Source organism: Papilio machaon, chromosome 14 (genome assembly GCF_912999745.1).
Source record: "Papilio machaon chromosome 14, ilPapMach1.1, whole genome shotgun sequence".
Taxonomy (NCBI): Eukaryota; Metazoa; Arthropoda; class Insecta; order Lepidoptera; family Papilionidae; genus Papilio; species Papilio machaon.
The window spans coordinates 2570741-2594764 of record NC_059999.1 but is presented as its reverse complement, the minus strand read 5'-3'; the positions used below and the strand labels follow the sequence as shown (position 1 = coordinate 2594764).

The following is a 24024-nucleotide window of genomic DNA, read 5'->3' as shown; positions in this document are numbered from 1 at the left end:
CCGTTGGTCGTATTGACGTAGATGTACAATATTGCAATATCAATGAAGATTGCAGCGCCCTCGTAAAAAGTTGTTATATTTTGGCCAGGCTTAAGACCTTGTAAGAAATAGTATTCTCTTATTCTCTGCAATTCAACTACGTCGTCGTCTCTGCTGAAAATTTTCGTAAGACGCTCTTCTATAAATAATGAAATAAATATATTTACAATTTTTGCACTTGTTATAGATATATCTAAACTAAAACAATCCACGTTGAAAGCCACATGTCGAAAGATAATTTTTATACACTGCATACAATGAGCACATTTTTATTCGCCATTGTCTATGTTCTAAATATTTAATCTGTATTTATTGTTTATAGGCGCATCACATGACCATTTATTTGTCCCCGTGACCAAGTTGAGAAAATTCAAAAATAATAACGCGCAATGTCCAAAGTGGAATTAAAGGTGGACGTAGAAGAAAATTCACTTGATAACAGGTAAAATAACATCATGCGCTATGATTAGAAGTATAGACGCATGTCTTATATAATTACAATTATGTGCCAACGAAGGTCGTCATTTTAGTTTTGCAATTTGCCAAGTTTATCTTTGTAGTTTAAGGTTTTGGCAATTCTCTGTAAATTTCACTTTGTGCCATTTCTTTCAGTGCTGACAACGAATTACTAGTGGTAATGGAAGATCCAATTTACGGTACGTTATCAAATACGTTTAAATTAGAAGTAGCTAGTAACAATATTGTTAAAAAATTTCTATATTATTACAAATTGATTTACCTAAATTGAATTGGCTAGCTTTGCTTGGCGGGTTAGCTTGTTATTTGTGACAATATTTACCAATGTGCAGCTAGTGAGTTTATTTATTATTGAATTAAATTATGTGGTGTTGTTATTTTAAATTTAATTATGATTCCTTACAGAGGATAGCAAAGACAACGTACAATTAGTATCGCCGAGCTTTTTAGACAACAACGAAGAAGAAAATAATACGCCCTACAATTTTCGCGACTTGTGTTAGTTAATCTCATTTATTAAATTAATATTATTCAATATGGTTGTTTCATAAATGAGTATGTACGACATACTTCTTGTCAAAATAATTTAAATGCTTTGTTTTATTTTAAATTATTTCAATAGACATCTTAAGATCTGAACTATTGCAACATTTGTTGCATGCTGTTACCCACATTTCATTTGGTCAGTTTTAATCTTCAAAGAATAATATTTTCAAATCTGTCTAATAATACAATAATGAATTTTCAGCTGGTGCAGTAACTTACAAACTAGTCCATATGACCGGAGAAAAAAGTAACAATAATATGGCATCTCATTCACCAGCACATGGTAAATATATTTTATTCTTTTAACAAAGTACCTGTTTTAAATAAAAGTCCTATTTCTTATTATTACTATTTCTACTTTTTCATAATTGTATCAGTTTTGTAAACTATTTTTGTGTTTCAGTAATTCCTAATGGTGAATTTTTTGTAATAACCAATTCTGACGAGGTGTTCACAACTGCGCCAGCTCAAAAGAAAGCAATAAGAAGGCAACCATTGCAAACAAAAGCAGTCACTACTGCTAAGAAAGTAAGCATTCAGTATTCAGTTATTTTAAAGATTTATTTATATTTAGGTATTTACAAAAAAAACTTGAGGGGTGTCAAGGGACACCCGGATGGAACGAAGTTCCTTTCTATTAATTAGTGAAGGAACCAATATTTATTCTATGAATAAAAAACTTAAGTCTTCACAAGAAGTACATTTTATTTCTATGAATTTTCGTTATATATTGTCACGTCGTTGCCATGGTGAAGTAGCGCTCATTCGTCGTTAACATTCTTACTATAGCAAAAAGTGTCGTGACAACTTTTCGTAAGAATTTTTTCCGTCTAGCCCCCTTTCACAACGTCATCAAATCTCCAGAAATTTCTCCACAAATATTGAAGTCCATGCTATTCTTTGACATCTATAACTCTAGGTTCAGGAGTATGATGTGAAGCTTGCCTCTGTATGTTTTTTTTTACTGTTTGAAAATGATTATGGGTGAGGGGCCAAGGATTGACTGAGTCACAAGTAGATGTTCATTGATGAATGAATCGGATTTACTTCTGCACAAATGTTATTTTTCAAGCGGGATGACAAGAGACGCGCGACACACAACGAGGTTGAACGACGGCGTCGGGATAAAATCAACAGTTGGATCACAAAATTGGCAGCTCTAGTCCCCAACTCAGGTCTACCTGATGCCGCAAGTAAAGGCGGAATACTGGCTAAAGCATGTGATCATATAACAGACCTAACGGAGAAACAAAAAAGGTTAGTTTAAATATAAACCTAGCTTGTATCTGTATTTATGTACTTCCCTTTGTGGCCTGCCCTAGGATAATTAGATTACCCTATTTTGTATAGCGAGATAGCATTCCATTATAGAGTTGAATTTGCAAGTGTCAAAGTTCAAAGTCAAAGTTCTTCCATTATAGAGTTGAGTTGTCAAGTGTGTTCTACAATTTATTTTTCTTTAGTTTGCATGAAAAACATCTATCTATATATATAAAAGAAAGTCGTGTTAGTTACACTATTTATAACTCAAGAACGGCTGAATCGATTTGACTGAAAATTGGTGGGCAGGTAGCTTAGAACCAGGAAACGGACATAGGATAATTTTTATCCCGTTTTCTATTTTTTTTTATTCCGCGCGGACGGAGTCGCGGAGAATAAAATGAAAGCTAGTTTAGAATATTTGAAAACATTTTATAACAAAACTGATGATAGATACCAGGGTTACCAGTTACCACATTTTTGCAGGTTGGAAAAATTAGAAGTGGACAATGATAAACTTGTATTAGAAATATTGAGACTGAATCAAGAGCTGACGAAATTGAGGGAAGAAAATACTTCAATGCGGCAACAATTGGCTGAGAACTGCCAAGTGCCGCAAACTTACCATAGACCAAGAGGGCAGAAGTCTTAGTTCATGGTATACAGTGAATGAACTTGAACAAATTGTAATTTGTGCATGAACAAGGTGCTGTTTTAATGCTTAGTGAGGTATGTGACTATATTTAGGGAAAAAATAACTTGTAAATTCTGTTTTTCATGTTTTGGTTTTTTTATTTTCATTCTTTGTTGAAATTAATATGTAAATTGATGATAGATGTAACTATTGGGTCTAAGTTTAGTTTTTTTTAGTTATATTTAGTCAGAATAACCTAGGAGTTAATATTTTATATGCTGTATGATTAGTTTTTTTTAATTAATGTAACTGGCATATAAAATAAGTTCAGAATTGTCATTCTGTTGTTAAAAATGTTACATCACAATATATTATGTACGCAATGTTATTTATTTATTTTATAAGTAGTTTTTATAGTAAATTAAGTTTTTTTTAAATAAATTAATGATTTAAGTATCTTTTAAGATATTATTTTGAGTTACAATAACAGATTAAATTAGTATGTCTTGTAGATGTTCAAGGCGGCCAGGTTTTGCCAATAATGATATTAAAAAATAATTTATAACAAAAAAACTCATTGCATCAAACAATTAGTGTCGTTATTTTTTAAACATATTAAAGTTGTTAAGTAAAAGTTAACAGTTATCTTCAAAAGTTTATCCTTTTTTGAGAGAATTGAACTCATTTTAAGTACCTAAAAAATAATATTTTTTCAGTCACCAAGGTATTAAATATAGTGCATATATTTGTTATATCAAAATACCTTAGATTTTTTTTCGATGATGTAATTGTATAATTATGATTGGGTCAAATTCATAAAATCATATGAAATTAAGAAAATAATTAATTACTTTCATTTATGATGAACCAAATCGTTATTTTAGTGTACTTGTAAATTTTGTATTTTTTTTTCTATTATGCCAAGAGTTATGGAATATAATCAAGTGTTATTAAATAATAACGTTTTATTTCATACCTAACAATAAATAACATTTTATTTAAGAGAATTTTTAACTCAAGATCGGTCAAACTGATTTAGCTGAAAATATATGGGGAGGTAGCTTAGAACTAGGAGACGGACATAGGAACTTTTTTATCTTGTGTGCATTTTTTTTATTCCGCGTGGACGGAGTCGCGGGTAAAAGCTAGTTTAATCTAAAAGAGGACTAAATGGGACACATTAATACTTAAAAAAAAAATTATCACAGAGGCATATGTAATTTTTTTTAGTTCGGGTTAATTTATGTTTTTTCGAAAGGAGATGTTTAATGAATGCTAACTGTTACTGTTAAAAGAAAAAAATAGTTATTGTGAGAACTATAAAAGATAGATATATGCTATAGTGGAGTTTTATTTACCACATTTAAAGAGCTACAATTCTTACAAACATCATTTTTATGTAGGTCCTATAGTTTAGCCTACGTAAGCGCTGAAAGCCAAAAAGTCCCTAATTTTCGCAACGCATTTTGAAGCTAAACTCAAAATCTACTAGTCTTGTAGTTCTACAAGGACTACCTTTCGATTGAAATGTATTTTATCGGACCACCAGGGGTGGAGCTTCGCAGTAACACACATAAAAAAAAATACAGTCGAATTGATAACCTTCTTTTTGAAGTCAGCTAATAAAAGCAAAACGGAACAAGACATACTTTCTTATTTCTATGGAATATACTGTATAGAAATAAATAAAAAACAATAACAATTTAATAATCTTTATTTACATTAAATAAAATTATTAATAGTCTTTCAAATTAAGTAGACTCACTTAATGCTAGTTCTTTTTCTTCAGTTTCATCTAATACGACATCTGTGCCCACAACTGTAGCGTAATACACTGAGACATTGTTCTCATTGTCCGTTTCTTCGGGAGGCAATGTCATCCGACAAGCCTTGCATTTTTCTATATGTGTTATCAAATAATGTTTCTTGGAATATCGTATATCACAATATGGACACTCAAATGGTTTCTCGTCTGGAAATAATTTAAATGAAATATTTAAGTTATGGCTATTTAAAAAGTTGTTAAGATTTCTCTTACAAAATTGGCACCCGAATTGGAGTTTTTTACCCGACTAACTCAAGAGTGTAATGTTTTTGTGTATGTGAGTTTGTATAGCCTAGAGCAAGGATGGCGAAGCTTCACGTACAAGCTTGTGGCATTTTTGTAAAAAAATGTAAACTGAGGTCATAGATGTGCCATCAAATAATTTTGACTTTGTGATTGGGAACATTCCGTAGCTTAGCTACTTCACGTTATTTCGTTCGTTCGTTAGTTCGTAGTGCCCTGGCTTTGAGCATAAACAACTTAATTTTGGCGAATTCTTTCATCTCAATACATAGTCTGTTATTTTTTTTAACTAACAAATCTTGTTAATATCTTTATACATAATTCTATGTACCTGTGTGACATTTCATATGTCTATTGAGTACATCTCGTCGTGCAAATTTACGATTACAGTGCTCGCAGGCGTAAGGTTTTTCACCAGTATGGTGCCTGAAATAATTAAAAGTACACTCATGTATTCATGAACTTATGTGACAGTTTGTGACTTTCTAAATAAACATATAAAAGAGTAATAAATAAGAATGTATTATTTTCAAATACTTTAGCAAACTAAATTGGCATCCAGCTACGTCCCAACACTCACAATATTGTGTTCTGCGCATCAACTCGGAAGAAGTTAAGAGCTGCAAAGATGTCTTATAAACTGTTATAAAAGCAAAAAGCACACTTTTCAGGATACAGACAAATCTAAATCTATAATTTTTCTTTCCTATCCGGTTTTGTGAGTGTTTAACTGACCTGTAATGCGTGGTGAGGTCTGTCTTCCTGTAGAAGCCCATGCCGCACTCCTCGCAATGTAAGGTATAGTTCTTAGAATGTCGTCTGAGGTGCGTTTTCAAATTAGTCGCTGAGGAACTCCCAGCTCCGCATATCGTGCACACGAATTTCTAAAAAAAAAAAAAAAACATATAAAATAAATGAAAATAGCTTTATTGTAACTCGAAATACATAAATTATATGCCTTTTGTAATAATACCTTGTTTACATTATACCAGTGCAGTACGACAATAGCACTGGCCTGGCATGGGACTGCTTTGGTTCACTGGTTGTTTGTATTATGCCAGTTGTAAGCCGGCGCTAATTATGGGCACTACTGTCTTGTTGTACTGGCATACGTGTAAAAAACTTTATTCTGAATTACTTTTAAAAGTAATATTTCTTTTTTTTAAGATTTTATAGATAGAAAAACTGCCTAAATAATAAACCCCAGCTCTCATCTCTTAAGCAATTTTGATTAATTATTTGAAGTTTACCTTATGATTTTTAGCTGAAGGTTTCTTTTTGTGTGTGTTCTGGTGCATATTAAGTTTGGCCTCTGAAGTGAATTTCAATGAACAAATTTGGCATACATATGAACGTGACGTTCCTGTACCCTAAAATTAAAAAAAAATATGGATTCAGACAATTATCGTGTAAAAGTCAGTTCTCTAATGTTTCAAGTAAAAGAAAGTTATAATTACTATGGCATCTCTTGTTATTTGATATTTCTAGAATAAGGTATACTATACAAGTATAATCAAAATGAAGAGTTTGTAGATGCAACAGGATTTTTTTTTAATTAAAATGTCCAAATATTAAAAATTTTAAGGTAACATCTAAATCTCGATATGAAAACATAGAACATTACGAAATGGATCTGAAATAGAAAGAATAAATAGAAAAGTAAGGGAGAAAGATTCGACAGGTAAAACAAGGCACGTCTAATATGTCAAAAATGTTGTACTTACAGCATGGCTTTTAATATGTTGTACAAATAAAGGCAAACGACGATACACTTTTCCACAATAATCACATATCCGAGGTTTTCCCAATTTAGAGTTATCCGAATTGTTATTAGATATCCTTAATTTATGTTTTCTTCCGCAGTGTACTTTCAATGCGGCAAGATTCTTAAACTGTTTGTTACACATTTTGCAATAGAAATTAGTTATATCTGGTGATGAACACTTTGTTTCAATCTGTTTTGTTTTCACATCACTATTGCATATATCTTTTCTATTTTCTTTGTTTTTGTAGGAATTTCTTTCTTTTAATATTTCCGTTTTCATTTCAATATCATTATCTTCTATATCTTGGTCTATATTAAAATCTTTAACAGTTTCAGCTAAGATATCTTCCAATACATCACTATCAGATTGTACAGGTTTAAATTCTTCAATACACATACCTATTTTATTCATTAAAGAATTTTCACCATCGCTTTCTAATTGTTCACCAAATAGTATGTTATTTATTACAGGAGTAGGTGGTCCAGATATATTTGATTGTACTGTAAATAATATTGGTGGTTATTTTAAGGCAAGATATAATTTTTTTAAACTGGCGTTTTTTGTGCTTACCTAAATATCTCTGCATGAAACTTTCTACATTGAATCACATATACCTTAGTTTTAAAGAGGCATTCTTATTGTTTCCTATTTTAACTCATCAAACACGAATCTCTAAACTAAAATGAAGGTATAACACTAGAAGTAACAAAGCCTGATTTTATAATTACTATCAAATATAGGAATACTAATGGCATGGATAAGGGGCAAAAATAATCATGGTTGAGTAGAAAATTTGTTACCAGCAAGCTGGTTAATGCACAATCAACAAATAAAGAGGTGCGGAAAAAAAGTGAAAGATGGTAGCTCTATTGATAAGGATATTATAATCTATGTATTTTGCTTCAAAGCAGGAATTAATACTTACATGGAGGTGTAACAAGAAGATCTTCTAAAAAGACATTCGTATTATTTTCATTTAGCAAGGCATTTTCTAAATTTTGGTCTATTGTACATTTTGTTTCCGTCGTATCATATTCTTTCAACTTAGGTTCTACCTTTAGACTGATGTCTGCTGGTATTTTAAATGTAGCAACATCATCAGATCTTTTATTTGTAATTTCATCTTCAAATTTCTTTAGACTATCTTCATTGGTATACTGAGGTGTTACAAATGGACTAAAACTGATAGAACAGAACATCAATTAATTGATAATTAGATAAATGATTCTGGTTAAACTAAATCAGATGATAAAAATTGACTCTGGAAATTGACAAAAAAAAACCTAACAAACATTACGATCGAGCAGTAAGATTTTTTTTAGAATTACCTGAAATCTAGTTTGCAACTGTTGTCAATAGATATATCATCTTGAAGCCAATGTGAGTCCAAAGAATCATCCAGAACATCCGCCTCTTCCTCAATTACTTCCCGTATAATGCGAGCTTCTGTGGCTGGTAACTCCTCTGACGCCATAATGTCGTTGATAAAGTTTTGTATACTGGTACATGTTGATTCTGTAAAAATAAATCATCCTAGATTATTATGGATTATATTACACATTATTCTTCTTATTCTTCTCAGCCACGTAATGCCCACTGCTGGGCATAGGCCTCCCCCAAAGATCGCCACGATGATTGGTCCTGTGCAACCCACATCCACGATACTCCTACAATCTTGACCAGATCATCGGTGCATCTCGCAGGAGGCCTGTCCATGCTGAGTCGACCTGTCAGTAGCCGCCATTCTAGTACTTTGCGGCCCCATCGGCCGTCCGTTCTGCCATATTGCCCGTAGAACACATTATTAGTGAATTTGAATTATTTTATATTTTAATATATTTCCTATATTGTCTTAGATGTAAGAAATAGAAATTGTGATAATACATAAATTAAAAGAAGCAGTGATTATAATACTTATTAAAGTACATACCATTGTCCTCATCTTTAACATTATTATTGCTTGGTGTACTATTCCCAAGCAAAGGAAGCCTGCAGATTAAAAATAACATTTTTTTTAAATGTCTACCAAAGTAATTTATAATGCATATGTCTTGCTGGGAAAAAGAAACATTGCCGGCATGTAGTTAAAAAACTTAATAAGTAGCCTAAACATTCTTCCAGACATTTTACATTATTGCTAAAAATCCATTAAGCCGTTTTGGAAATTGGTTATAAACAAATATTGATCCTTATATCCAAGCTTTCATATTTTTAAAATTAGTTTATAAGAAAAAAAAACTATTATACTTTACCTGAAAGTTATTGAGTCATCATCTGTCTTGAGGTAAGTAGGCAAATCAATATTTTCACCAACATCTTTTAAAGACAAGTACTTTTTTATTCTCTTATCAGAATTATGACATAATTTCTTAAATTTACAACTAACTTGCATATTGAGGTAGCATTCTTTGCATAATTGGAATGTAAAACTGTCATTTAGTTTAACCTGAAATATAGTTTGTGCTTAGGCTAATTACAAGTATATTTTTTAAAACATAAATAAGTGATTAGTGAATGTGGATGGCTATAAAGGTAAAGGAAGACCAAAGAAAGTATGGATGGATTGTGTGAAAGAGGATATGCGTAAGAAGGGGGTAAATTCTGATATGACGGCTGATAGAGATGTATGGAGGAGTAGTACATACTGTGCCGACCCTCCATAGGGATAAGGGCAGGTTGATGAAATAAGTGATTAGTGATCTATCAATTAACTAGAAAACCTAGTACTCAGCGTGTACATTTACAATAAGACCTTAAGTAAATCAATTTAAACAATAAATAATTAAAACAAAAAAAAAATCAAAACCCACCTGTATACCAGTACAATATATAAATAATCTTCTATTCTTTTCTGAGTACTGTATCAATTCAGACGGATCGTTATACTGAATTAAACATCCTCTACAAAATACTTCCATTATTTTTTACTATATCTCAATCTAAATAGATAATAGGCATTGATATTTAGGAATTAATTACTAAAATGGTGACGGATAAAAGAGTTACTTTACTTCTTTGGTTAAAATATAAATACGTTCACAATATGTTGATTTAACTTCATAATAAATAATGTTTCAATATTTTTCTCGCATTTCAAGCAACAAGTTTGTGAACCATAAACATATCAATCAATGTAATGATAATGTCAAAGTGAAATGTCAAGTTGAAAGAATAGTAAGTAAACTCTAACAAGTTGTCAAGTGCTAATCAGTCAGTTGGAATGTGCAAACATGTTGAAAAATATTGTTCATAACTCTACTCGCTCAATATTAATTTAATTAAGGAAGTATGTATATTCTTACAGTTAAACTTTCAAAAGAATACTTTTACTTGGATTTTTAAAACTGGCAAGATTTTTTAATCATTTTCTTTTGATAATAATGACAGTAGCACTGACAGCTGTCCGACAGCTGACAGTGACTGACAGTGACAGTGACAATGAACATCGACATGTAAATAAACAGTGTCTTTGTAGTTTGTAGTATAGAATGTAATGTAGAATAAGTCGTAATTTTAGACTGTGAATCTTTCTAGAATACTAAATAAGTGATTCATAATCCTGCCCGAATCTTTCCGTCTCAATCAAATTATATTTTACATTGTTCAACATGGAAACGAGATATGTTGAAACTACGGATCAAGTTAATGTTACAATAAAACATCCTATTAAAGTCGTACATTTTAGTGATGGCATTGAAGAAGAAATCGAAGAGGTGAATACTAATGAATTAGCAACTGCGCCTAATAATGAAGACAGCGTTGATCCGGTAAAGTCAATAATAACAATATATGTTAAACATACACATCCAATTATTTAATACGAAATATAAATTATATACTTAATTGCAGAAAACTCTAACATGGGGCCCGTGGTTCTCACATTATGCTAAGAAATCGGGATCAAAAGTATTAGGTGCTGTGGATTATGCAGGAGAATCGCTTGCAAACTTCTTTGGCATTACTACTCCAAAATACCAAATTGAGGTAGATGAATATGAAAGAATAAAGGAAGAAAAGAAAAAAATGGAGGAGGAATCCGTAGGATGGGTGCCTAAGAATAGTGGGGGCAATATACCATTAGTATTGAATGAACCATTAAGAGAAACAAATATTAACACCTAGTTCTCTTAAATTAACCATTAGCATAACACTTATGTATATCAAAATAGTGGATCCAGTATTTTCATTGAAAGGAGTAATAAATAAGGGGGTATGTTTAAAAGTATGATGTGATAGAGTATCTATTTTTTAACATAACTTTAACACATTCTATGCCACCAGAATTTTTTCTTATAAAACTGAAGTTGACAGTTAAGGATACTGAATGTGTTAAAAATTGCTACACTAAAATTAAGTAAGATGTGCGAACAAATGTTTGGTTCTGCCAAAAAATAATTGTAATAATGGTGACTAATGATATTGATTGAAACAATGAAGTTACAAAGAATGTGTAGTATGGAGTGTTTCAATTGTTTTCGTGGATGACCTTGAGCTGTGTGAGTCCCTCTTAAAATTATGTTCTGCAAAGCCACTTACAATGTTTTGAGATGCCAAGACTTAAGAGAAACATACAGTACTACTTTCTATGTATTTGTTATTGTGTGTAACTTCTTAACAGTACTTTAATATTTTTTTCTTAACTGTGTTATTATATTTTGTATAAAAAGTTTTATAAAAATTTTAATGTAAAAATAAATATTTAATTCAAAACAAATTTAATTCAATGCAAAATTTAAAAAGCTATTTTATAATTAACCATCATACTACAAAGTAGTTACATACTCTTTGAGAACCATAAACATTTTAGAATTCCAATTATTTTTTTAAATCTAAATATAGCGTGTATAAAATAAACTACGCTGCCAGGATTCAGGTCAAAATTCAAACTCACATGCACATATATAATAATTAATTGTTCATTAACTATAATTAATTTTAATTATTTATTTATTGTCACTAATATGAATAAATATTAATTTGATTTCCTTTATTTTATTTTAACCTATAAAAGTTTCAGTTAACCTTTAACTGTGGACATCAAAATATTGTAACACTACCATGGACGCGAGGTCTCACGGACCGCTATAACTTCAAGTAATATTTTTAAGAAAACTGCCATTTTATTTAATTTTTTTATTTTTGACGTACCTAAAGATTATCAAATTAAAAGATTATAATATGTAATTTAGCTTATATTCATTTATTTTCTTAATAATGATGTAAATCACATTTAGGGCAATTTTCAGTCTTAAATTGCCTTAGATCAAATTAAAGACGACAACTTAAAAAAAAATAACTTCTTGAAAAAAAAACCACATTAATCTGTAAGTATATACTATACCAAACATAAAAAACAAAAAATCAACTTCTAAACTTGAAACATAAAAATTCTGACAAAGGTCCAATATCAGTAAAATTTTTGACAGTCATTTTACAAAGGCTTAGAACACTGAAGGCATATAGCTTTTTTACAGCCAACACAAGTGTAGTTAGTCTTCCTCTTTAGTTTAGGTGGACAGATTCGGTAGGTCTTTCGTTTCGAACACTCGATTTCTAAAGTAGGGGGCTCCGCAATAGGCAGATCTGCTCCTAAAACGCGCTTCAATGTCATATGCAATTCCTTTGGCAAATTTGAGGTTTAAATGGATTACACATCTTTGCATTTGTGGTACGACCAAGGAGGCTAATTTCTTAAGAAAATTCCTTCTTTCTATTGCTTTTCGCTGATGCTGATTATGTAGAATGTGAGCATTCACTGCACACAAGTCCAGTATCCTATAGAAAATGACCATAGGCCACCTTCTTGTTCTACGGCTACTGCTATATATAGAACATTTCTTGTCAGTCTCGTCTACTCCTCCTTTAGTGGAGTTATAGTAGTGAATAATTTCAGGTTTGATGTCTACAGCAAATACTAAACAAACGGCAACGTTGTTTTCATCTTCGGATTGATCTGACTCGAAAAGCATTTGATTAATTTCATCTTCAAATGAAGGATCGTCAATGCGTTTTTTTTTTTGACATCTGTTGGGCCGTCCCACGTTGACCTTGAAGTTAGTTTAGCCGCAGAAGTACTCGGTTTTATGTTTTTTGATATTTTTTTTGCTTATATCCTATAAAAAATATAATCGCAGTCAATAAATGTTAGTATTGAAAACGTGGACTCGCGGTCTCACAGACCGCAGGCGAAATTTAAAACAAAATTTCTCAGCCAAATTGCAGCCAGCGATGCAACTTCTCTTCTTCACAGTCGTTTCGCCACTAAAGTCGAAGCTACTAAACGTCACAAGAGCGAGGAGTGAGGGGAAGTAGGGTAAATACAATTTTCAGAAACGAGAGCGGTCTGTCAGACCGCGCGTCCATAGTTAAAGGTTAATATAATATTTTTTTAAATAAGTAACACAAATGACATAATAATCTTAGTATAAATACATTAAGTACTAGCTGTTTTCCGCGACTCCACACGCGGAATTAAAAAGAAACAATAAGTGGCTTATGTGTTCTTGGAGACTATGTTCTACATCTATGTTAAATTATATCAAGATCCGTTGAGCCGTTACGGAGATACCTTCTACAAACATCCATATTTGTAAAAGGTATCTAAACATTATCATCTATATATATAAAAGAAAGTCGTGTTAGTTACACTATTTATAACTCAAGAACGGCTGAATCGATTTGACTGAAAAATAAATTCGGATAATTTTTACCCCGTTTTCTATTTTTTATTCCGCGCGGACGGAGTCGCGGGTAAACGCTAGTTTACAATATTAGTAAGATAGAATATATGCACGGGGTGCTAACATCTTATAGTATACACATATTTGAAATAGGAAAGCGACACCTTTCTTAAAATACGAAAAACAATTTAGATGCTTACGAATTTTATGCTTCAAAATGATACGAGTTTTGTGTAAAAGATGGCGCTTTGCTTTAATATTTTTTAATGCAACAACACCAACAAAACATGATTCCAATATATATTAAAATAAAAATAATTAATACGACCATTTCTACCTTTAATGAGAGTTTATCAATTTAATTAACATTTTTTAAAATCGCAAATTGAACAAATTAAAAACAAAATGGTTTTAATATTATGTGCACGTTCCTGAACTATTATAAACAAAAATTAAATGAACCATTTATTATTAATCCAAATGAACTTCATCCAGTAGATCTTAAAGGATAATTTTGGCGTTTTTGTACAGAAAAGTATAGAATATCTTGGCATATTAATTAGCTGTCGTAAGCGCTATTTAAGTGTGCAAGTTAAAATCGACTTTAAACACTACGAACAGAGTGCAAAATGCATTATATGCTCGACATATGTTATTGTTTGTCGGTGTTTAGCGTGTGATATGTCGAAAACGTTCCGTTCGAGCGTTGTCCGCTCGTCAGATCGATATGCGTGAGGCACGAGGGTGTTCGTCGACGTGCGATTGGCCACCACACGTAGGGCGGGGCCCGTGTGTGAGGCGGCACGGGACACTGTTACACCGAATTTTGGCGCCAACGATAGCACTCGCAATTCGCATTTCACGTTCGAATTTTAAATGATGTGCATTAATTAATCTTTGTGCACAGATTACTAAGAGATTTGGTACATGTTGGTTTGGTAATTAATGGTATTACCAGTATATGTACTTTCTCGCACTGTAATTCTAAGATTGGCTCATCTAAGCTCCAACACCACTAATATTCGGTTGTTCGGAAAGTCATTTTGTTTTTATTCCTATTTTCTATGTTTAATAATGCCTTTATCAGCTCCAACCGATCTTCCAGGACGTGGTGCATCTCCGTCGAAAATACACGAATCATAAATCGAGAAAAAAAAAAATGACTTTCCGAACGATCTAATAGAATTTATTCTAAGTTCCCTGACATAATTAATATTATATAGTGTATTTGGTTTTCATTTAGAATTTTTATGATTTTATCAAAAGTTGAACATTGATATAAAAATTTCTTTGTTTATAAAATTACACGTTTCTTTTACATATAAATATTTTACTCATTTTAGGGTTTACATATAAAAAGATAATACATACCTACTAGCATATTTATTTCCAATTTAAATTGTAGGTAAAAATATGTACTCTTGTAACAATTTTCCTACGTTTATTTATGAATGGAAAATGTGAATTTTAATCTGTGCTTTATTTGAAGATGGTTTTAGCTACTTTTAAGGTCTTTGTACTTTTCTGTTGGTAGAGATATAGGTCTACATTTATATATCTTATACAACAGATAATAAAAGATGGATCAATAGAATGTTATACTACTGTATAACTTTATTAAATAATCTACAACAATACCCATTTTATTCGACTATTTATACCAAATCCTTAGTTATAAATAATGACCATCTGCCCGACATAGGTTCGAAATTATAACAAAATATTTATTTACAATCAAACACCGTGAATTTTCGTACACTGCGTTTACGAACAATGGCCGACATTCAAAATCATTATGTTTAGCAAATCCGCGCAAAATAGAATGCGCGGGGTTTTCGCAACAACCCGTTTTTCTAGTTCATTTGCCAAATAACGGGTTTGACCACGCGCCTTTTTATAATTCGCTATATTTCTTTATAAAAGTCCCTAACGCGCGGGGAACTGTCCGCACTGGCAACACTGGTTTCTTTTCAAAGAGCCACATTGTCCGGAATGACCTGCGATGTTAACGAATTATTGAATTTGTTAATAATTACCACACGCGCCGTAAATAATTCCAAAAATGTAATAGCAATTGATTTATTACACACAAGGTCCTGTTATTTTGGTGGATAAACATACAATAATCGACATTATGACAGATTTTGAGCTTTTAACGCCTTTGCTATTTATATAACTGTTAGAATACCTTACTATATGGTAATAAGAAGGAAACAAATAGCTTAAGCAGTTGCAAGTATTCAAACATGACAAAAGTTCCGAAAAACTGATAGGAATAATCGTTTTAGCTGAGTCATATTACGAGTAGGTACAACAGTACAGTACACATTTACGTGCAACATCATTCCTCGCACCGTCTTGTAGAAGAAACGCTAGTAAATTAATACTAGAAAAGAGATAAGGCTTGCGTATCTGTAGTGCGCGTGTATCTGTCTGCGGGTACACCGAGATTGATCATTAACGTCGAGCGACATTTGCAATACCAGAGGAACTACAGATGCGTTGCCGGACTTTCAGAGATACGCTCGCTTCTTGATAGACCCTAAGTCGTATTGGTTTGGAAATACCACCCAGGACAGATCCTTACACAACACAGAGATTTCTCGAGAATCGTAGTGTTGAGGTATATTAGTACAGGTGGAAATATCGGTAATGTCTTAATATTTCATTTCACGCTTTTATCTTTTTCTTACGGCACATGTCAAAATTGTTTGTCATCAGTTCGATACGTGATTGCAATAAGAACTGTACTTCAACTTACACACACTCTTCCGAATCGTATACGGCATGTTTTAGATGCAGTGTTCTTTATTATAATAACAATAGTTTATAATCATACGCCGGAACTATTCAGGTAGGAAATGCAAAGCGATACATTTGCAATATTCAAATTACGACGCCGACTCAAAGGGTCTACGCGGCAGATGTTAGAACGAAAGTTGGCGGGCATTCGCAATGTTGTTTATTAAAAAAAATCTTTTGTGGCCATTTAAAAAGTAAAACTTCCCTTAACAATGTGCCATGCAAATTAGATGAAAATTTCCAATAGAAGGTATTAAATCAAATCAGATTGATATGCGAAAAACAACATTAACTGTTAAACAATTACTACTAATTTTGCTTGAGGTATATTTGTATGCAAATATTATTTTTATTCTAAAACTATACAAGATAAACTAACCTTTATTGTGATGCGATAAAGTTGATATTAGCATGGAGTGTAAATAGAAATTTGCATAAGCGATATCGCACACCTTTCCTACTGATCCGTTGTATAGCAGTTTGAGTGACAGGGTTTAGGTTGAATGAAATACAAATCCTGGATAAGAAGGCGCCATTTACTTTCCTTTATGTACATTTATGTGTTTACATGTATTCTTTAATAGTAAAAAAGATTAAAAATTAATAATACGATATAACTATATTACTTTACCTCTTTTATATTACATTATTTAAAACTTCTTATATCAACGAAATTTTAATGATAAGTTTAACCTTACGAGTATGATTATCCTCAATATACAAATTAAACATGATCAGTTCCTTAATAGTTAAAAGATTTAATCCAAATGAGGCTAAATTTTTCTTCATTTAAGTTGTTGTTGTATCTGCAATTCTTCCGAATATTGCAAATATTGTTTTATTAAAAACGAGGAACCTTTTCACATCGGTTTCTTATAATAGTAGGCGAGTCCGAACTCAAAAAAACTGTAAACCTTTAAATATTAAATAATAATATTTGTATGGAAATTTCAATAACTCGTTTCGTAAAACTATTTTGCATACCGCTCACACCCTTTGCAATTTCATTTGTTATTATTAGATACAATTTATGGTAGCGGAAGTGAATCCCTTTGAAATATGAATGTTAATGAAGCACGCATGCTTCATTAACATTCATATTTATATATTTCAAAATATTTCCACACACATAGGAAAACTGAAAATATGAACACAATTTAAATACATAAAGAAAAATACTTTTTTGTCAAATCCAAATTATTTTACATCTATATATATAAAAGAAAGTCGTGTTAGTTACACTATTTATAACTCAAGAACGGCTGAATCGATTTGACTGGAAATTGGTGGGCAGGTAGCTTAGAACCAGGAAAAGGACATAGGATAATTTTTACCCCGTTATCTATTTTTTATTCCGCGCGGACGGAGTCGCGGGTAAAAGCTAGTTTGTACTTAAAAATAAGAGCTTAAATTATTACAGCGTTATTTAAAAATATGGTATCATCCATTTTTACATAAAAAGTAAGTAAGTAAATAGTAAAATAATAGATAAGTATTTCGTAAAATTTCACTATTTTTTAACGAAAAACTTGTTATATAATAACCGCTGGACCGTTCAGCATAGCAAAAAAATCGCAAACCGGTTTCCTTTGGCAAAAGGGAACACTTAAAAAGTTTTAATTCAAACACAATAAGGAACGGTCGCGTATAAAGGATGGGCAGTGTCCACTATAAAGGGCTACCAGCCGATTAATTCACTACACAATGTCCGAGGGCCAGGCCTAAAGGTCATATTTAGGTAGGCAGGGTTAGGGGTCAGTTAGGGTTACTGGTAAATAGGAGCGTGTCCCGCCGATCCCAGGGGAGTGACGGTTCCACCGAAGTTTGGACAACATGTCGCGTTCGTCGAGATTTATGTGTTTTTGCTCGTTTCGTTTGATTTTATAATTGTTCGCGGTTATTTGTCACTGCTTAGTATTTGTTTACAACGAATTATGTTATTACAAAGAAACGTATATTTTATTGATTTCATATAAATAACTTTTGATAACTAAATAATTATAATATAATAATATAAGCCTTTATTCAGACAATAAACAAACATAATTTAACGTTAAAATTATTAATAAACAATCTTTGTCCGTGTGTCAATTTGAAAAAGTCCTCCTCCATTTTGGACCACATTCTTCTGTCTCTTGCTGCTCTGGACCATGCACTCCCCGCTACCGCTTTTATCTCGTCTACCCAACGAGTACATGCTCTGCCTATTTTTCTGTTCTTGTGTTAAGTATTAATTTAATTATTAATTTTGACCATTTTTCCTTGCCCCTAATTGTATGGCCCGCCCATTTTTAGCCGACTTCTCATTTCAGCTTTTTGGCTACGAGCGTGACATCTTTTGTTCTAGTATGATGACTAAATAGGCAAAGAAAATCTTTGAACGTATATATTGATTTGAACTGGTAGATATCAAATTGTTTTTTTTAAGACTGAATCAAGATACAAGATCAAGATTTATTCTATTATTCTATCTACAAATAAAAAAAAACGAAAGTCTTGACGGATCTTGATGCAGAGTACTTAATCTCGCAAAAATACTACTGTGTAATATACGAAGTACTATAACTTCAAACTTTTATGGTTTTTATGGTGTATCGGGAGCTCTAACAGCCTATCGTGGTAAGAATCGCGTTTCTTACGAACAGTATATACGAAGTGCGGTTCGAAAAATAATTAGTTATGTACCTTGTTATTTTATTAATATTATAAATGCGAAACTTTTGATGTATGGATGGACTTTCGTTACAAGGTAACTCTGGAAAGGCTCAACGGATCTTGATAAAATTTGGCACAGATGTAGAAAGTAGCCTAGAAGAACACATGGGTCAATTCATCATCTCCCTGGCCTTATCGCATTCACACACACACAAAGTTTTATAAACCTTAAAGTTTTGGTTTAATTTTTTTACGGCCGGTCGCCTGCCTGTCGCCTACCCTATTTGGGAGTAATATTTTAAAATGAAATTTAATATAATAGCTAAATAATTCAAAATGACTTCTAAAACTACACCAAAAATAAAAATTAAATAAAAACATAGGTCAATTATTAAGTTTTTATTTTAATTCCGCGCGGACGGAGACGCGGGCGACAGCTAGTTAATAGCAAGTTTTCGAGATTTAAAAAAAGAAAACAATTGAAAACAATCAATTATTTTTAATCTTGGCCGGAATCAAGTGTATCGAAAAATAATTAAAACAGACACCTAGATACAAAAGCTACTTATTTTAAAAAGGCACGTAGTAAAGTCAATGGGCTCTCGAGTATAATATCGTGACGTGGAATCGGGGGCGATATTATCGTAGCAAATAAAGCACTTCTGACGAATTGAAAAAATGCACCCGAGGTGCCGAGTGTGAAATTGTTGATCATATCTCTCGTACTTTTGTCTGTGTATTGTATTGCCCGCACAATGACTTCGTGAAGTATTTCCACATTTTAATGTGTGATTCATAATTAAAATTGATATTCAGTCTTTAATAACGTAGATTTTTATTGGTAGTTTAATTGTTTCTCTAATTTGAGAGATTTAAAAAATGTACTTTATATTTATACTAACAAAATAAAAAGGAAAGATTTGAATGTTTGTTTTTTTGTTTGTATAGGGTAGGCTCCGAAACTACAGACCCTATTTGAAAAATTCTTTCACTGCTGTGAAGCTACTATCTCCGCGTGACATAGGCTACAAATCTAGTAATAAATATTAAATTGTTACTAGATTTTTTTATTCCGCGCGGAAAGGACCTAAGTTATATGAAATCTGTGAAAAAAGTAAAATCTGTAAAAAAGTTTTATCACAGCCGCTATTTAAAGGTTAAGGCGTGACTTTTGTCATGCGTCTTAAAATATTTTTATTTGTTTGTGTAATCACAGCCCTAAATCAAACATCACCTTTAACACGGAAATAACGGATCGATGCGAAACACAGTAGCGAAAGCGTTAAAAAATTGTGCAGCATCGGAAATAAAAAAAAGTGAATCAATGCACCCATCCCGACGTGTCTAACCCTTTCACCGTGCATAAAAAGACCAATTTTATATGCGGACCCGGTGTCTCATTTCAATATGTAAGCATTATAATAATGAAAGATAAAAATTTTTTACCCACGATTCTTTGGGGTCACATTTTTTTGGTTTGAATACTTAATTTGCAACAAGGTGCATCGCCTGGGGGATGAATCGAGATGTTCAAATGAGTTCTATAGAAAAAAAAGTAAAGGGTTACCAGTTCGGGAGTTTGGGTGATTTTTTCCCAGAGCTCTTACAAAAGATTTTTGGTTTGTTTGACGTTGATGGGACGCGGCTATTGTTGATGGTCTCTTAATTTTTGAGTCATTGTAACCTTTGTACTTTAGTGTGTTTTCTAATATGTTTATAATATGTTCAATACACCAGAATTAAATTTAATTATCTCATAATTCAAGATGGACCGATGACCTGGTCAAGGTTGCGGGAGTGCACTGGATGCGGGCGGCACAGGACCGGGAATTGTGGTAATCGATGGGTGAAGTCTACGTTTAGCATTGGACGAACTGGACGACACAAATTTGACGATTCGGACTGATTATGATGATGATAATAATTTATATACAAAACACTTTTTGAGTTGAAAACCTATTCGAGGAGGAGAGTAAGTTGTGCACATTATATCATTATGTACTCTTGCGTCCGGTGAACTGTAATATACATATTTTTTATGAAATTAGTACATCTTCTATATATATTAAAGAAAGTCGTGTTAGTTACACTATTTATAACTCAAGATCGGTCGAACTGATTTAGCTGAAAATTGATGGGGAGGTTGCTTAGAACTAGGAGACGGACATAGGAACTTTTTTATCTTGTGCATTTTTTTTATTCCGCGCGGACGGAATCGCGGGTAAAAGCTAGTATTATATAGATTAAACAAAGTAAAGGATTCAATCGAATAACTAACTTATCTGTCTTGTACCTACTTGGCTTCTAGAACAATATGAACAATTACAAACTTATGCATCTTTATCTTGCTTCGTTACATGATTTAGGATTTTAATCAAAGCTACGTTTTTTTTTCTAAACTATCAACATGTTACATCTAATGTTACGACTTGCTTTTTTCAAACTTCAACCTATCTGAAGCGCTATTTCGTTTAAAATATGTACATATGTCGTTACATTTTAATCCGTACCGTACTCTCAAGTAATCAAGATCGTAGAATCTCATCTTTGAACTGAGAGCATGGTACAGTGAAAGGCTCCTTCGTGAGGTTAAAAGTAAAGGTAAACACTGCATTCGCAATCAGAGGGTAACCGTTACTATAGGGGGACGTGTGGCCGCGAGATCTCTGTTTTGCAAGTACAGTCTGCACAATAAGTATTTCGATATTCTTTACCGCTTTGAACGAAATAACGTAATACGAAATATTGAGCTCGATAAGCCCTTATTAAATTTAATTCCTAGGTAAATACCGTCGTTTTGAAGATGATTATTTGAATACTAATACTCAAAATATCTCAAAAAAAAAAAACCTAGACATTGTGTATTTGATGTTCACCTCCAATTCATTCATAGTCAATTAAGTTTTATGAGATATTTGTTTCCAAAATGAAAATTTCCTCTTCCCCATTATTAAAACATAAAAAATGTTATCAAATTCAAATAACCCTAAAGAGCATTAAATATTAATAATATGCATACGGTACCACGATAGGCAGATATCTGCGTACCTCTATCACAAGCGGGCAATTTTAGAGCTCTGTCCTGTACAGGATTTCCCTTTGCGACGTGTGCCTTCAAACAGGAAAATGTAGCCCGCCTCCCCCGCCCTCCCCTCACCCCTACTCTGCTTAGTTGACGAGTAAAAACAGCGGGAGAAGTTACAAGCGTTAGCGGTTTGGGACTATTTTCTAAGGATTTATTTAGAGATTCTTACTAATCATAGTACAACTTACTTTACGTTCTAAATAACTCAGTTATAGTGCGTACATTTATTCTGATAATCTCCAAAAATAATTGAACAGCTAGAAATAAGAATATCTGTTGCAAGAATAGGCTGATTCGATAAGTGATTTTACCGGTAAATTTATTTACATATTAACTCATATGAACACACCGGGTTCAGCTAGTTAGAAAATATTTATGATTATTAATGAAGTGCCTATCGCCGATACCTTGCATCGTTCAGCATCCGACTAAGCCCGCAAGAGCCACCCTGCTTAGGCGACCAAACAGCAGGGTGGGCTATGTACCGTCGCATGATATATAGTGCCCCTTAAACTTAAACGGATTACCTTTGATATATTACGCGGATTCGCAATTCAATCTCGGATAGTCGATCTCTCAGTGCCGCGCTTAGATGTGATTGGTTTCTGAGTGAGAAACATTCACGTAATTACATTGATGGAACTGATAGCCAGTGACGTGGATTAATATGTATGTTAGTTTTCTTTGTGGATACAAATAGAAGGAGATTGGTAGAGATTACAAGCTGGCGAGAGTTTACTGAGTCAAGGGGCGACGAAGCCTACCTTTAGTAGTTAGACGTCTTTAAATTTAACTTAGCACTGGGAATCGTAATAAATTTCCCACGCGAACAATTGTTAAAACTTTGAGTGTTTTGATTGTTGTCATTATTTTACATCTTGAATTCTATAAAACTATAAACTACTTTCTATTTGTTGCCATCTCATAAAATGTTTCTGTAATACGTGTTTTTATCATTTTAAGATTGTTTTTCGATATAGTATCACAGATTATTCCATACCAACGGGTGAAGTTTTAGTATAGTATTTAAAGAGCGCTTCATCTGTTTCAATATACACTATTTCACACATTCAGGTGGGCGAGCGGTAATGGTGGACCCTCCTCCCTGCCCCCCGAAACCCTCAATCCTCAGCCCTCAGCCCGGTTGCCAAGATACAAACCACAATAGGGGGTACGCATCACACGTCCTTTCATCACTTGCCAAGGAGCGAAGGGCATGCGGTATATGATGCACAAATCAATGGATACGGCATTTGCTTCCATACTTTTGTTGTACTTAAAATATAGAATTACAGCAATGTAGAGTAAGTCTTGAGTTCGTTGAGATTCCTTCAGATTTAACTTGAGAGTGAGGTAGAAAGCTATGTCGTAGAAGTTGGAAAGAAATCCACGTTAAGTCCTTAGAAATAACCTGGTCAAGCTTTGGCAATACACTACCTTTCACCTTTGTCTATCGTAGTCAATGTACCATATCCAAAGGTAGCATGTTCCTCATCATAACTTCTAGGATGCATGTCGTGTACATGCGAGGGAGCGGTACGGCGGGGTGCAGCGGGCGGCGCGTGGACAGGCATTTGAAATGAAGAGTGCTTCACGACTAGTCTGTCTGTCCTCTCACGTGTCTTACTATGGAGATGGATTATATTTAAACACTGCACTGTAATGTATTCTAAATATTAGGTCCTTACATATGAAATTGGCGTTTTTCGTACTGGCCACTTTAATCACGAATTTCTCCTCTTTGGTAAGGAATTCCAAATTCAAATTTGTACAGCTATAGACTCATGTATTTGTGGTTCGATGACCGTCATTCATTTATTTTTTTTTCTTCTGTTTTTTTCTGTTTGCGTCACTCATTTTACAAAATGGAAAACTTAAAATATCGCATTATTTACGAGTACGAGTTCCGCCGTGGCACTAGTGCTGCGGAAACGACTCGAAGGGTGAATGATGTGTATGGCGGTCGTGTTGCAAAAGAAAACACAGTTCGTTTTTGGTTCCAACGTTTTCGT

General features: G+C 32.8%; 3 protein-coding genes across 4 annotated transcripts; 2 read left to right on the top strand and 1 right to left on the bottom strand.

Moving 5' to 3' along the window:
* The first annotated feature begins 338 nt into the window (after nt 1-338).
* Nucleotides 339-3174, top strand: LOC106719920 (upstream stimulatory factor 2). Of its 2 annotated transcripts, none has more exons than XM_014514408.2 (7): nt 339-481; nt 652-695; nt 922-1014; nt 1265-1345; nt 1466-1590; nt 2135-2319; nt 2809-3174. In XM_014514408.2, the coding sequence occupies exons 1-7, from the start codon at nt 429-431 to the stop codon at nt 2972-2974; spliced, it is 747 nt and encodes a 248-aa protein (XP_014369894.1). In that variant the 5' UTR covers nt 339-428; the 3' UTR covers nt 2975-3174. The 2 variants fall into 2 exon arrangements, with proteins under 2 accessions (XP_014369894.1, XP_045536904.1); XM_045680948.1 differs by having other exon boundaries at nt 341-481; nt 2138-2319; nt 2809-3172.
* A 1533-nt stretch (nt 3175-4707) lies between these two features.
* On the bottom strand, nt 4708-9708 carry LOC106719811 (zinc finger protein 37 homolog). Its single transcript, XM_045681070.1, has 10 exons — nt 9601-9708; nt 9043-9236; nt 8721-8779; nt 8119-8305; nt 7716-7972; nt 6749-7290; nt 6275-6394; nt 5760-5908; nt 5356-5450; nt 4708-4928 (listed from the first exon to the last, which is right to left on the bottom strand). The coding sequence occupies exons 1-10, from the start codon at nt 9706-9708 to the stop codon at nt 4708-4710; spliced, it is 1932 nt and encodes a 643-aa protein (XP_045537026.1).
* Nucleotides 9709-10294: 586 nt separating this feature from the next.
* On the top strand, nt 10295-11345 carry LOC106719919 (protein FAM177A1). The gene is made up of 2 exons (XM_014514406.2): nt 10295-10557; nt 10640-11345. The coding sequence occupies exons 1-2, from the start codon at nt 10399-10401 to the stop codon at nt 10910-10912; spliced, it is 432 nt and encodes a 143-aa protein (XP_014369892.2). The 5' UTR covers nt 10295-10398; the 3' UTR covers nt 10913-11345.
* The last annotated feature ends 12679 nt before the right edge of the window (nt 11346-24024 follow it).